Genomic DNA, 15929 nt, shown 5'->3' on the forward strand with positions numbered 1-15929 from the left:
TACCCAACAGCATATAAAGTAGTAATTATTATCTCCACCTTTACTTCCATTAAAATGCTTGTTCCACAATAATGTTAATACTAATTTAATAATATGTTGTATAAAGTAATACATTCCAAAGAGGCAAGTAGCCTATGCTTTTCATACTTTAAATATTTTTTAGCTAATAATACTTCTGTGGTATTAGTGAAATAAAGTCTTGATGCAGGCGGTATTACAATTTTTTTATTTAAGAAAAGGATATAAGTACTTCTTACACCACTGCAAAATATACATGGAAAATAATGGAATTAAATATTCATGCATAAAGAATCCACAGAGGAACCTGTGTTAAAGAGATATTCAGTGATGCAGTGCACCAGCCCAGGATGATGATGGTTTATTTGGCTTATTCTTTCCATTTACCAGTTATCACATATTGTACATGATATGGCCTGACCACACCTGTGTCACCGGTGTGTTGGTTTCTCTGTCCGAAGCCTTTCAGACAGACAACTTGCAAGCTCCAGATATATGTAACGCTACTTCTCACAGATATAACTGTAATGTGCAACCATCGCTCCTACAGCACGTGACATTTAGACCGAGACGCTCTACTTGACATCTTAAATTGAGGGCAAACATCGCTGTAATGCCCCTGCTGCCCCTACTACCGCTCGTGACGTATTCCACGGTCCCACTTTCCAGGGAGTTCTAGATTTTTCTGTTATGGGTTGCTTTGTCCACCAATCACACAAGGGTTAGGGTGTGACGCAGCCAATCACAGACGTGTGGGGGGCGGGTTCGAGAGAATCCGCGAGTCTGAGTTAGAGCCGCTGGGTGATGAGAGGGGCCGCCTAGGAGAGGGAGAATCCGGTCTGGACATCACCGCTCCCTGGGATTACTCTCAATGAGTTCGCTATAAACAGCTCGACTTACATAACAGCTAGTAATTCAGTTAGTACTCCCTTCAGATAGCTTCCTCGTAGTTTTTCAGAGCACAGGACACGCTTAATTACAAGTCGTTTAGGAATAGACCGTCATTGTATGTAACTGTTGTAGTGCGTCGTTGTGGAGGATATATTTACAAGAGGTGCATTTTAGACGCTCATTATGTCAGTGGTAGGGATCGATGTGGGTTACCAAAATTGTTACATTGGTGTGGCCAGGAGCGGTGGCATTGAAACCATTGCCAACGAGTACAGTGACAGATGCACGCCGTAAGTATAAATATTTACCGTCATCATCACCGTGGAAATGTGGTCTGTCTGCGAGTTTATTACGCAATGATTGCAAACTGGGGGCGCACTGGCTGAGCGATGGTGGTGTACAGGCAGCAGGGGTGGTGGTGTATGTGGTGGTGGTGATGCGGCCTCTAGCTATTGGTTTATTCACCATCACAGCAGGTTAACGTGTAGGTCTAAATGTCGCGTGTGTCGGCCGCTTTCTGAAATGACCCCCGGCATGTCTCCTGGTAACACAGTGCACCTCAAAGTTCACTGAGACGAGTAACTTAAAGAAAACAGGATGTTATCTAGATGACAAAGCATGTTAATGTCAGTGCTGTATTCTGTAAAGGAAAAATAAATAATGTTTTTGATATGAAATGGTCATAGTGCGCCTATCAGGGCCAGCCAAGAAGCTACATCCTCTACAAGGACCAGCCCAGAATTAACAGGGAATTAATGCCGTTTTATTCATGGAAGATGTAATTAATGAACTAATCTTACAATACTAAGACATTTCCATATAGGTTTCTGACTCTGAGGCCAACTGGAGTACATTTGCTGCAGCATCCTGCAAACAGGGATGTGCAGCTGGAAAAAGGAGGATGGGCATTGCACCTTTAAGTGAATGGGGATATTTCTGTGGCAAGGTGAAACTAGGGAGTGACTTGTCACTGTCAGCCAGTGCGAAATGGATCCCTAAACCTTGTATGACTAGACGCATTTATCTCAGTAAAGACAATGGTTTGCAGTTTGTCTGCTCCAAGAAATAAGAGTTATACGAGTTGGGGAGGTAATATTTTGAGCTTGCTTACTTTTGAAGGTGAACTGTTCTGTCTCACTGCCCTAGTTTGTGGTTCTTCCTCAGACTCCCTTGTGTAATTTCCCAAATCGAAATCTCTCAGCGCTCGACATTTGATTCTGTCTGCGACATTCAGTCAATTAGAGTTCTGCCTCGTCTGCCACATCTGTTAACAGGGTTATTTCTGCTGTAGCCTACCTAATTTGCTGATGCACTTGTCTCCCATCAAGGGCTTGTGTATCTTTGGCCTCCAAAAACCGCATGATTGGAAATGCAGCCAAGAGTCAAGTAAGATCATCCATGGCAGTTTGTCTAATTTCTGTAATAAATGCAACATTACACTGAAATGATTGGATAAATTTTAAAGTTGTCTTGTTGATTATGAGTTTTATAATCTTTATGCTTCACATTTACAAAATAGCTACCATTTGTACTGAGCGTCTTCTTATTTCAGATGACAACAAACTTCAAAAATACAGTCCATGGATTCAAAAAGTTCCACGGCAGAGCATTTGATGACCCATTTATCCAAGCGGAAAAACACAAACTGCCTTACAGCTTACATAAACTGCCCAATGGAAACACTGGAATTAAGGTGAATTACTGTTTTTCCCTTTGCTATTCAAATTCAACCATGATGTTTATAAGTGAATGGGAAGCTTTTTGTAATTTACCTCCACAAACAACTCATTGGCTGGATGCTTGATATGTCTTACCATATCGCCTTTAAATTGGCCTAGCAGGTCCTAACTGTATGATGTTTACAGGTGCGTTATTTGGATGAGGACAAAGTGTTCACAGTTGAGCAGATCACAGGGATGCTGCTCACCAAGCTGAAGGAGACGTCAGAGAGCGCCCTGAAGAAGCCGGTGGTGGACTGTGTCATCTCTGTGAGTGAGGAAAACATTACAGAAAGAGCATCTGCATAATTCACAAAGTGGTTCAATGACGCATATTGAGCTGTGCTTTGTTTTACAGGTCCCAAGTTTCTTCACAGACGCTGAAAGGCGATCAGTGTTTGATGCGTCTCAAATAGCAGGGCTGAACTGTTTACGGCTCATTAATGATACCACTGCAGGTCAGTGTTCTTGGCGAAATTGATCACAGTGACATTTTTTGTATGGGTGCAAAAACACAAAAGTCTGCGTGTTTCATTTGTATTTTTTTTTAATTCACAGTGGCTTTGGCCTACGGGATCTACAAGCAGGACCTTCCTACTCTGGAAGAGAGGCCAAGAAATGTGGTATTTGTTGATATGGGACATTCATCATTCCAGGTCTCCATCACTGCCTTCAACAAAGGCAAACTCAAGGTTAGACCTTTCGCCTTTTTCCCAACCTCCATTCACGCCTACACCTGCAGCTTTGAAACCCGGCTCAGTGTCGATTCTGCCCCGTCAGGTCCTCGCCACGGCGTTTGACCTGTACCTTGGTGGGCGCAATTTTGACGAGGCGCTGGTAGATTACTTCTGCGAGGAGTTTAAGAGCAAGTACAAGCTAAATGTGAGGGAGAACCCGAGGGCTCTGCTGCGGCTGCACCAGGAGTGTGAGAAGCTGAAGAAGCTAATGAGTGCCAACTGCTCCGACCTGCCTCTGAACATAGAGTGCTTCATGAATGACATTGATGTTTCCGGCAGGATGAACAGGTACAACTTTCAAGTTTTACTCCTTAATTGTGCATCTCTTCGGGGGAAATCTAGCATTATAAATAACGTTTGTTCTTCATTTTTAACGTATAGGGGCCAGTTTGAAGACATGAGCGCTCAATATCTGATGAGAGTAGAGATGCCGCTGAAAGCAGTCCTTGAACAATCGAGTATGTGCCGCAAATTTGGTTGAATTTGTGTATATACTGTAATGCTGTTGTAAGAATCTACTCAGTCCTGTGTGTGTGTGTGTGTGTTTTGTGGGCAGAGCTGAGTCGGGATGATATCTATGCAGTGGAGGTAGTTGGAGGAGCCACGAGAATCCCAGCTGTCAAAGAGAGAATCGCCAAGTTTTTCGGCAAAGACATCAGCACCACGCTCAATGCAGACGAAGCCGTCGCTAGAGGCTGTGCACTTCAGGTGTGACTCGTCTCTCTCCACACCGACAGATCACGTTTTCTAGTTTGGATGCACGGTACAAATATTCTGTAGCTCGTCACATATAATTTAATTGTGTGGTGTGTGTGTGTGTGTGCGGTTTGTTTCGGTGTAGTGTGCAATTTTGTCTCCAGCATTTAAGGTGCGCGAATTCTCCATCACCGACGTGGTTCCCTTTCCCATTACTCTTCGCTGGAAAACACCAACAGAGGATGGATTGGGGTAAGGAAATTTGGACCGTATCCTAACTAACCATGCATGGCAGCACTAATATACATAGAACAAGCCATTATATTTCTCTTTTAGTCTTTTCTCTATGTGATAAATCAAGCGAGGTCAGCTAGATCGAAGATGCAGTATTTGCTGACTGGCTTTCAACAACCTGACTGAGCTTTTTTTTCCACCTCACTGCATTTTGTGTTACAGAGAGTGTGAGGTGTTCAGTAAGAACCACGCTGCTCCATTTTCCAAAGTGATCACCTTTCACAAGAAGGAGCCCTTTGACCTCGAAGCCTTCTACAGCTGCCCTCAAGAGCTCCCCTACCCAGACCACAGGATAGGTAACGCCGCTCACTCTGCCACAGTTTTTATGGTCCTATAATGAGCCAGCCAAACAAATGTGTGTGTGTGTGGTGGGAGGGAAGGTACTCTCAGGTGGGATATCAGTTTGCAACATCCGTCTCTGAGGGGAATATGTTGAGGGCGTTTAATAGCTCTTTAACAAACGACTCATTTTGTTCCCATCTGCCACCAGGATGTTTCTCTGTACAGAATGTGGCTCCCCAGCCAGACGGAGAAAGCTCTAAAGTGAAGGTCAAAGTGCGCGTTAACGTCCATGGCATCTTCAGTGTGTCCAGCGCCTCGCTGATCGAGAAGCAGAAAGGGGAGGGAGAGGACATGCAAATCGACTCAGAGCCGATGGTGCAGAATGAAGGCCGGGCAGAGGACCAGGTGAGATGTTTTTACCACATGTTCTTTAGTGCAATCAAGGAAAAAATCATTTGTCTAATGTACAGTAACTGTTTATATTGCTTTTTTAATTATAACCTGACTTTGATAAAAGAGCTGAATGTGTGTTGTGTCTCAGACCAAAATGCAGGTGGACCAGGAAGGCCAAAGCCAGGAGGACCAGCAGAGCGAGGACAACAGTTCCAGCAGTAAGGTCAGCTGGACTTAGTTTAATTTAGGGATATGCAGACATTTTTATATTATATTGAGATAATGAAGATTCTAACATTAGTATTTAGTAACACACTTCATAGAAACATGAGAAAAGAATGGTACTGAATGTATGTAAACAGTGCCTATCGATGCAGGAATAATATACAATCGTATTAATTAGGCTGAAAAATATATTCGTATTAGTTTGGTGAAGTGTCCCGTCTATAACAACTGTAGAATTACAAAAGAAGTTACGTGAGGTCTAAAGTGTTGCCTGGTTTCCAAACTCTAGGAGGGGGCGTCTGGGGATAAGCCGGACCCAGCAGCAGGGGCAAGCAAACCCAAAGTCAAAGTGAAGAGTATTGAGCTGCCCATCGTGGCCAACAACATTCGACAGCTCGACAGTGATGTCCTCAACGACTTTGTGGATTATGAGGTGAGAGCTCCTGCTGGCCTTTGTAAAAGCAGAGTCATGGCCTGATTGAAACGCTGTTTGCACTAATGGATGGAGTGGAATTAAACCCAATATGTACTCGTCCTGTTGTGGTCTGGGATTGTTTCCCAGGGTGACAGTTTACGTGTGTGTCAATAAGCCTTTCCTTTAATGCTTATCGCAAGGCTTGAAATATTTATTTCGACCAGCTACAATGACAGCTAGCTTTTTAAATATCCAGGCAGTCTGAATATCGATAACGATTTTCCTGTCAGAAACATTAAGACTACAATGAAGGTATTAATCAATGAATGTCATTTTTTTTCTTGACCATGTTAGAGGTGTTCATTCAACTCCACTTTGACATGAATATTTATGATGTTATTCGTCAGACAGCACTATATTTAAGGTATTGCTGCTATTGCTTTTGCTGTCCTGTGACATTGTTTGTGTTTTTCCCCCTCACAGCATCAGATGATTATCCAGGACAAATTGGTGAAAGAGCAGAATGATGCTAAGAATGCTGTTGAGGAGTATGTGTACGATCTGCGGGACAAACTTTGTGGGATCTATGAAAAGTATATCACTGAGGATGTGAGTGCTGCTCTCTTACATATTTCTGATGTACCGAGCAGGTTTTCTACTTCTGTATTTACTTAAAATCTGTTTTCTGTTTGGCCATTAATACCAGGACAGTAACCGGCTGACCCTGATGCTGGAGGACACAGAGAACTGGCTGTATGAGGACGGAGAGGACCAACCCAAACAAGTCTATGAGGAGAAGCTGGATGCACTCAGGGTTTGTTTTTATTTTAGATTTCAATATCAATATGGGATTTTAACTAACTACTAGAGCTCGACTGAGGCTAAGAGGTGAATGTTAAGGTTAAAGTGAGAATCACCGTCAACATTTACGTCAATTCTGTTATTTTCTAGAGGTTGGGTCAACCCATTCAGGATCGGCACAGAGAGCACGAGGACAGGCCACGAGCTTTTGAAGAGCTGGGAAAGAAACTGCAACTCTACATGAAGTTTGTGGATTCCTATAAACAAAAGGTAAATCCTTCTCATCGAGGGATGCAATGCATTTACACATCTTCTTTAATAATTGAATGATAGTAGTTTTCTTTCATTTTTTGGTTTTGCACAGTTCTTTACAAGTATGCCTATGAAGTTTCTTAGTCAACCAGGTCTGACAAATTGCCAGTGCAATTGCAATGTGTTCTACCTGTGTGATATTTAACACACTGGTCTGCACATACATTCTAAAAATTGTTGTGTCACATCAATGCCTTTTTATTGGTTTGGTTTCAGTGACACCCACTGAAAACCTTTTGGATTTGTAGATGTAACTTTCGTAATCTTCTTGTCACAAATTCTCCCCTAGGATGAGCGATACCTGCATTTGAGTGCAGAGGAAATGATCACTGTGGAGAGGTGTGTGAATGAAAGCATGGTTTGGATGAACGGCAGGATGAACGCACAGAGTAAACTTGGTATTACTCAAGACCCCGTTGTTAAAGTAGCAGACATCATTGCCAAAATACAGGTATGTGAATGACTATTTGAGATTTCATTATTGATTTAATTAGCGGTGAGGTTCTTTTGCCAACAATTTCTATGCGTCCTACTCACCAGGAACTGGAGGACAGATGTAATCCAATGATCAACAGGCAAAAACCCACAGTGGAGGAGGCCCCTGAAGTGAATGACCAAAACAGTGAAGCTCATAATGGCCCTGCAGCCAAGCAAGCAGCAGAAGGGAAGGGAGACGCAAAGGGAAGCCAGCACACAAAGCCGGGCACGAAAGAGATGGAGGTGGACTGAGATCAGCGTCTGAGAAGCAGACTCTGCAATCATCACCGCGTTTACCACAACTGAGCATTTAGACAGTAGAAACGTCAACACCTGGGACCATTTCTCAATCGTCACCAGCCACTTCTGTGGATTTGTTTTTTCGTGCCCCCCCCCCCCCCCCCCCCCCCCCCTCCCCCCTCCATTGGACTGAACCTGTTGAGGTTTTTGTTTTCATCCTCATGTGTGACAATGGTGTGCTTTACTCTCTCTAAGATTTGACATACTTAATAAATGAAAGAATGATGCAATAGATGAAACTCTGATTCTGACGTTAAACTGTTTCCTCTGTACCTCACAGGAAGGCACCCTTTGTGTTCCAGGTGTCTAATAAGCATCCAGTATCTGCAGTAAATCCTTTCCCTCTACCTAGTGCTGTCCAAATAATTGTTATTGCGGAACTATTTATTTGTATGCAATGATACAAATTATATATATTTGTATCTAATGAGTTTGAAATGATGTCCATGTCTAGAAACTGTAAATACTATTTTAGTAAATAAAAGCAGCCAGCGTATGTACATGAAGATACATATTCCTAGTACAATGGCAATGCTGGATACACCAGATCTCTTTAGTAAGTGATTGGTTGCCTATTTTCTTTTTGTTTTCTTGCATTTTTCCACACTTAAATTCAGGGATTTAAAGAAGAAAAAAAAATGTATTTTCTGCAACGGAACCTGAAAGAAATTGGCCAAATTCATTCTGTACTACGACTACTCTTACTACTATTCTTCAACTATAACTATTACTACTACTACTACTTGATCTGCAAAAGGACAACATGAGAGGGACCCTGGTTGCTGACAAAACTATTGGCTAATTTTGTACACTTGTAAAGAATCTAAAGAGTGAACTGAAGGTCTGTGATTACACACCTGCGGTTTGATCTTTTTAACTCTGCAAGTAAATCTACACTTTAAAGGATAATGTGTATGGAGCCCTGAAGTTAGTGCATAAATTGGACATACATTGATTAAAATAATAAATAAATTGAAATACTAATAAGGTGAATAACAACAGATGAAATGTTTAATGCAACCAGGAAATTCTGAAAAAAACAATACCTTTTTAGTTTTTTAAAAATAACTTTATTGTTGTCATTTGTATTTAATTCCAGCAGTTTTATTTTAGAAATATTTCTTTATTTTTAATGAATTTTCTTCCAATTACTTTTAATTCACAATGCCAGTCTTTGTTAATCAAAACAAACAGTTTCAGTTCTGTGATTGTAATTTTGGAAATAAGAGCAGAAACGTCAACACAAAAATGAATCATGAACTACTTTGGCGGTGTACAAACATTTAAGGTAAGTTTTGAAGCAGAAATGCCAAACATTTGCTCTTTTGTTTTGTTTAATTATACAATGAATACCTTTAGGTTTTTGACAAAACTGGGAAATTGTGATAAGTATTTTTCATTATTTTAGTATATTTAGAACAAATGATTAATCAATAAAATAATCATCAGAGTAAGCATCAGAGTATTTCACCATGTCATGGATATATTTAATATCTATAGGCATTAGGCACTCATCTGATTGTTTCCTTCACAATATATTTACCTATTTAATTTTAGACAGTTTGGTTCTCTTTAGAGTTAATGCACACTAATATGTTAGTACCAGGTTATGGCTGCAGGCACTGACCTAATTACACGATACAAATGTAAGCTTTAATACAAACTTAAATGTAGAAGCACACAAACTAAGACGGCAGGTATTTTAAAGAGAAAAATAGGTGAAAGTAGGAGTCCAACGAGGTCACGTGCGGGACCGTGGTGTCTGGGATGTTTAAATAAAAAAAAGGGGGCGTGGTAAACCAGAACCCTGTTTGTTGTCGTGTGACGTAGCGTGTGACGCGGCCACGAGAGTAACGGGCGGATATTTTCAAAATGGAAGAAAGTGCAAAGTTTTGGAGGGGAACACAAGAACAACTTCTATTTGCCCTCTGAGGACGCACACGCCGACTACCGATGCACTCCGTCGGTTCAGGGACATTATTACTAACGTGGATCCACCTGGAAGCCGAAAACCAGCCACGATGAGTTTATCGATCGGCGATAAGATCGAGGTGAGTTATTCCTGAGTGAGGCTAACGCCCACAAGCCTCCTTCACACTAGCGCTGTTTGTCAACGTTAGCTAACGTTATGATGGAGGCTAGCTGTTAAAAAGCGGGTTAGCGCGTGTGTTTAACGCAGTTAACAAAGCATTCAATTTGAGAAATTTAACTGAAATGTTTTAACCGTTTAACTTTCCGTTAACGCCATTTAAATAGCCAATTGTGTTAGCATTAGCTTCTTTATCGTTTCGTCTTGTTTGTTAAATCATGGTCGTGTTTTTTATTTATTTGTTTCCCTTTAACTTGCTAAATTACTATATTGTTTGCCGTGTTGTGGGCTATCAGCCTCATGGTGCAGCCTCAGTACCTCAGTGTGTAACCTCGCCCGGACTCTCTGGGGACAAACCGTGTTGTTCCTCCTCACTGCATCAGTTTGGTTATTAACCATGATGATGATGATGATGATGATGATGCTACTGCTGCTTGGTAACGGCTCCAAGTGGTCGTGGTTAGCGGGAAGAGAGCCGGGGTAATTAAAGGCTTCGGTTGGCCATATGACAGCGTCAGGTGTCCGTGGCTTGTGTGACAGTTAACGTTTGTTGTGGGAGGATTTCTCCTGTGCGAAGTCTTTGGGTTTGGGGATTATTGTTTTGGCTGCACATCCGATATGTTGCAGGCTAGAGGAACGAGGTTTGATCAAGTTGTCCACTATTTCTTCCAAAATCTCTCTGCTGAAGCCCAAGCCAGCAGAGATGAGGAGAAGTGTTTGTTTTATGCGCAGGAGCTGAGGATCGAGGTATCATATACATCTATATTTCATTTTAAATCTGAAAACCTGAGTTAAATATCTCTGGCTCTGCAAATACAATGTATTGTTTGTGAAACCCATCCTTCATCTTTTTCTTTCCTCTGATGTAGGATTTTAAGGTCCTCACCCTCCTCGGCAAAGGCTCCTTTGCATGTGTTTACCGGGCAAAATCAGTGAAGACCGGTCTGGAGGTTGCTATCAAAACGGTAAGAATCCCACCATTGATCTCCTAGTCATTGATATACGGTAATCATAGCATGCCTTACCTGTAACGTAGACTCTTAACCAACTCCCAAGCTGTTGCCAACTGTTTGGATTATTAGACCTTAGCTGCCTCCCGAGGGCTTCTTGTGGTCCCCTGACTCCCCACAAATGAGGTCTGAATAGTTCACCCTCTTTGTTGGCGACAGATTGACAATTAGCCACCGGACCAAACCACCATGCGAGCGCCGCTGTAACACGTCGCACGTTGATCCTATTAGTGGCAGGTGTGTAATTATCTGTGTTGTTCCCATCTGCAGATTGACAAAAAAGCGATGCACAAAGCCGGTATGGTGCAGCGTGTGATCAACGAGGTGGAGATCCAGTGCCGGTTGAAACATCCTTCCATACTTGAGGTAACCGTTGGCTGGACACAACTCACTGCTTGCGATACTGTAGCTTATTGTTATATCCCATAAAGTCTGCTGTGGCTCTCATTCGTTGTCATTTAGATGTTCTCTGGGATATGTAAAATGTCCTATAAACTTAAGACAACTCTATTGTGAAATTCTACGTTTTTGGCACAGCCTACCTACAGTTACAGTTCCTCCCAAACATCTGTGTGACGTGTTTGAGTCGGCTGATTTGAGCTTTGTGCTGTCGTTGTCGTGGTTATGTGATGTGGAGCTGCTGTAGTTTCTTTGTTCATTGTTCACGTCGGTCTTGAAGATTAACCAGGACGGCCGGCTCTTTGTCTAGACACTGGTGGAAATTTGATGCAACTTTTTTGGACCACAGCAATACAACACATTATGATAGTTTCACCATTACGGTGAAATGTGTATTTTCTGTGCCTTCTCACTTTGACATGATAATAAATACTGTATTATGTCTTTATTTAAGCTGTACAACTACTTTGAGGACAGCAACTATGTGTACTTGGTGTTGGAGATGTGCCACAGTGGGGAGATGAGTCGGCACCTGAAAGAGCGGAAAATGGCTTTCTCTGAGGATGAAGGTCAGGAATCTATTTTACTTTGACAGTAACATTTAAATTATATCGCAGGACATGGGTTTAGTGAGGCCAACCTTTTTAACTTTTTGTACATTTTTGCTCCACAGCGAGACATTTCATGCATCAAATAGTGAAAGCAATGCTTTATTTACACACCCACGGCATCTTGCATCGAGATCTGACGTTGTCAAACCTTTTGTTGACGAGCAACATGAACATTAAGATAGCAGACTTTGGCCTGGCCACTCAGCTCAAACTCCCAACTGAAAAGCACTTCACCATGTGCGGCACTCCTAACTACATCTCCCCGGAGGTGGCCACTCGCAGCGCCCACGGTCTTGAATCGGACGTCTGGTCACTTGGGTGCATGTTCTACGCCTTTCTGATGGGTCACCCTCCGTTTGACACGGACACAGTCAAACACACTCTGTCCAAAGTGGTTCTTGGGGAGTATGAGATGCCTGGCCACGTTTCTCTAGAGGCTCAGGACCTGATCCATCTCCTGCTGCAGAGGGACCCCGCCCACCGGCCCAGCCTCTCTGCCGTGCTGGACCACCCGTTCATGACCCAAAAGCTGCTGCTCAGGACCAAGGAGCTGGGGTTGGGGGATGAAGGATCCATGGACAGCGGCATTGCCACCATCTCCACAGCCTGCACCTCCTCCACCTCGGCCGGCAGCAACAGCCGCCTCCAGAGGAGAACCAGGCACGTGGTTGGCTCTGCCCTGCCGAACCGAATGGCGCCTATTCCAACTCTTCCGCACCAACCCAACCACGCCTGTTGTGAAGACGGAGACCAGTGGCAGCAGCAGCCTCCGGCGGACATATTCCACAGAGAGGGAAGGGGCAGGGGGGTTCATGGTGGAGACGGTGGGCAGCCTCATTCTCGCTACCTGAGGAGGGCGCACTCTTCAGATCGCTCCAGCTCTGCCTCAGGACACGGGGCGAGTCACGCTGAGCTGGGGAGATGCCATTCAGAGGAGACTCTTACTGGTTTAGGAAGACCAGTGTTCCCAATGTCCTCCACTCCGCACCCATTTTCAGAGCACGGAAAGCACCCGTCTCCCCCCGTCAAACAGTCACCAAAGTAAGAAGTCTCTCTATTTATGACCATCTTTTCATTTTTTTACAAAATGTAATAAGACTAACGGATTGCACTTTCTGTTTCAGTCCTGGGTATTTGTTTCCCACACAGACTGCACATCCGCCAAACTTGCAATTTCAAGACCTGGAGGGAGTTACAAATTGGCTCAATAATGAGGGTAAGACAGGTTTTTCATTATCTGTGCGTATTAGAGATTTCAGCATTGTTACTTCAGTTTTATCCCTCAGCTGATGTTCTCATTCATGGAACTTTTCGATGGTTCAGTTGCTTGGTTTGGTTGGGGACACTCTTAATTATCTATTGTTTTTAGAGATTTACCCGTAGACATAGAGGCTAGTAGTCTCCATCCACCCTTGTGAGACTGAATATGAATGAGGGGGAATAAAACGTGATGAATGAATCTTAAAACACAATTACAACCAGATGTGTGACCAGATCTATACAAATATTGACTCTTCTTTCTCAGCTTCTGGGCAGAGGCCCGCAGACAGCAGCACTCACAGCAGCAGCGGCAGCCTCCACAGCAGCAGAGGTCCTTTGGGGGTTCACAATTCGTGGACAGACAAGCCCATGAGCCGAGGGGGAAACCCTCACCACAACCTGCACTCCAACTCTGACTCGTACAGGGAAAATATACCTGGAGCAGAGTTCCAACCTCCTCACGCCAGTGAATTAAAGCTCCCTTCAGCCAAACCCAGTGTGGACAAAGAGAAGAAGACGCTGAGAGACGTCGTCCCGCCGCTGTGCGCGTCCAGACTAAAGCCTATCAGACAGAAGACCAAAAATGCTGTTGTAAGATATTGCACATATTCTTTTGATGACCCGTTAAATGTTCACTGTGCCAGCAGATGAGATAATTGTCCTATTTGTTTTCCTACACATTTCCTACAGGTGAGCGTCCTGGACACGGGTGAAGTGTGTATGGAGTTGTTAAAATGCCACAGTGGTCAAGAGAGGGTCAAAGAAGTCCTTCGGATCTCCTGCGATGGTTCGATGGTGAGCTCACTGAATTGCTTTGTGAAGTATGTCTCTGATATGTTCCATTTGGGACTGGAAGAGGGATGTTGCATCAACATTATATGGTGGCATATTATGATATAAAGCTTGTTATTATCGTCTCTTTTAGGTGACAATATACCAGCCCAATGGTGGAAAGGGATTTCCCGTCCTGGACTGTCCTCCTGCTCCTCCAGAAGATATTCTGATTTGTAGCTACGAGGACCTTCCAGGTATTGTGGTGGATGCATCAAACCCAGTAGCTTTAGCGTGTATAAGATTCTAAATTGTACGTTAATTGATTCATTTTATTTCCTGTCACAGAAAAATACTGGAAGAAGTACCAATACGCCTCCAAGTTTGTGCAGCTCGTGAAATCCAAGACTCCAAAAGTGACCCTTTACACCAAATACGCAAAGGTCATGCTGATGGAGAACTCTCCCAAAGCAGACCTGGAAGTTTGCTTTTACGATGGTGAGTGACGTGTGTTTATTGAAGCATGTGATCCAGCTGAGGGAGAAGCTGCACTCGCCCTTCTTGTGTCCGAGTTAACATGCAAAACGCTTCATAAACTCTTGTGTTTTGCAGGAGCGAAGACTCACAAGACGTCGGAGCTGGTGCGAGTGGTGGAGAAGGGCGGGAAGTCGTACACCGTGAAGGGCGAGGTGGGGCTGAGCGGCCTGAGCCCGGAGAGCCGGCTATGTGCGGAGCTATCTGACGAGGGCCACAGCTTGTGTTTGTCCCTGGAGGCCGCCATCACGGTTGAGGAGCAGCGCAGCACCAAGAAGGTCCCCTTCTTCCCCATAACTATCGGCAGGTGAGAGAAACGTGCCGTTATAAGTATCCTCTTGTCTCTTATATATTATTTATAATACTTCTTTTTTTTTTACCATGTACCTTGTTTGCACTGTCCACTTTGCTGCTGTGATCCTGTAAATGTCCCCACTGCAGGACTAATATAGATTATCTTATCTTATCTTGGTTTCAATGTTGCCTCATGTGGCTAATGTTAGTTTTGTGTATGTCACCCCCTCCTAGGAGACCTGCCAACCCAGCCTCCCCGTGCCCCTCGTCCCTGCCCTCCCACCCGGAGCCTCCTGATACAGCGTCGCCTCCTCAACCTCCCCAAATCACTCCTTCAGTGAGTGTCTCACAGCCCCACACTTCAGGGCCTACAAACAGATAGATTAGAGGCTTAAAACAGACAGATTATGATGAGATTTCTCTTTAATTTTCAGATGATCTCCTACGACGGGTCGGATTTCACCACAGCCAGCCTGAGTAAGAAAAGCTCCCCGTTGCAACAGGACATGGTGCAAAACACAGGAAAAGTGGTCAAGTCCATATTCGTGCCCAATGTTGGATGGGCATCCCAGGTAACTGATGAATAAATGAAGCTACTATTCTATCACCGGCAATTAATCGTCTTTGTGATTTGAATTATTTGAACTCTATTCACGTCTCTGCAGTTGACGAGTGGAGAGGTGTGGGTGCAGTTCAACGACGGGTCTCAGCTGGTGGTTCAGGCTGGAGTTTCCTGCATCACCTACACGTCTCCAGAGGGGAGGCTCACCAGGTGCCAAACACGTCACAACTGTGTTGTTAAGGCAGTGGTAGCTTTGGGGACAGCTCTCATTAATGCTGGTCTTGTCTCCACAGGTATAAGGAGAACGAGAAGTTGCCGGAGCACGTCAAGGAGAAACTGCACTGTCTCTCCACCATCCTGGGACTGCTGGCAAACCCCACAGCACATCATCTACAACCTCATTAACGACGTCCCAGCAGCACAAAGTAGCTTTAGAAACCCGTTTGTTGACTTTCGTCTGGTTCTTGTAAATATCTCGTGTTTGTTTGTTTTTTACATGTACAGAAGACTAAGATTATGAAAAGATATATTTTTATTTTAATAAGTAACCATTTTGTCTCCGTTGAACTTGTTGAAAAAAGTTTTTGTCGTGTCATTTTTTTTTTAAGCTGTCTCCAATACTATGAAATGAAATGCGTGATTCATAAATGCTGAGTCAATAAACATCTGGAGGCTGGGTTGAGAAATTCTTTGCTTTGCGGTCTTCTCTTTACACTCGATATATCTATGAAGGAAGTTTTGTAGAAAGAAATTAAAGTATTCAATAATGACCATAAGAGATCAACTGAATGGATTGATCAGAATGAAGACTATAGTCTCATGTTACAGTTATTAGTGTGG

At 43.5% G+C, this 15929-nt stretch overlaps 2 protein-coding genes across 2 annotated transcripts; both read left to right on the forward strand.

The window, feature by feature from the left end:
• Positions 1-1092: 1092 nt before the first annotated feature.
• Positions 1093-7599, forward strand: hspa4l (heat shock protein 4 like; the record flags this gene model as incomplete). Its single annotated transcript, XM_079175219.1, has 19 exons — positions 1093-1199; positions 2238-2295; positions 2462-2602; positions 2775-2897; positions 2986-3085; positions 3186-3319; positions 3408-3652; positions 3746-3822; positions 3921-4072; positions 4206-4312; positions 4517-4650; positions 4845-5041; positions 5178-5252; positions 5544-5687; positions 6153-6278; positions 6376-6483; positions 6621-6740; positions 7072-7233; positions 7323-7599. 19 exons carry the CDS (start codon positions 1093-1095, stop codon positions 7509-7511), a joined length of 2499 nt encoding a protein of 832 aa, XP_079031345.1. The 3' UTR covers positions 7512-7599.
• Positions 7600-9434: 1835 nt separating this feature from the next.
• Positions 9435-15699, forward strand: plk4 (polo-like kinase 4). The gene is made up of 15 exons (XM_079175099.1): positions 9435-9610; positions 10518-10613; positions 10929-11024; positions 11512-11626; positions 11731-12709; positions 12793-12884; positions 13194-13519; positions 13619-13723; positions 13854-13956; positions 14048-14197; positions 14312-14540; positions 14762-14864; positions 14962-15099; positions 15193-15299; positions 15383-15699. The coding sequence occupies exons 1-15, from the start codon at positions 9581-9583 to the stop codon at positions 15492-15494; spliced, it is 2781 nt and encodes a 926-aa protein (XP_079031225.1). The 5' UTR covers positions 9435-9580; the 3' UTR covers positions 15495-15699.
• Positions 15700-15929: the final 230 nt, after the last annotated feature.

The sequence above is a fragment of the Pholis gunnellus genome (assembly GCF_910591455.1).
Source record: "Pholis gunnellus genome assembly, chromosome: 15".
NCBI lineage: Eukaryota > Metazoa > Chordata > Actinopteri > Perciformes > Pholidae > Pholis > Pholis gunnellus.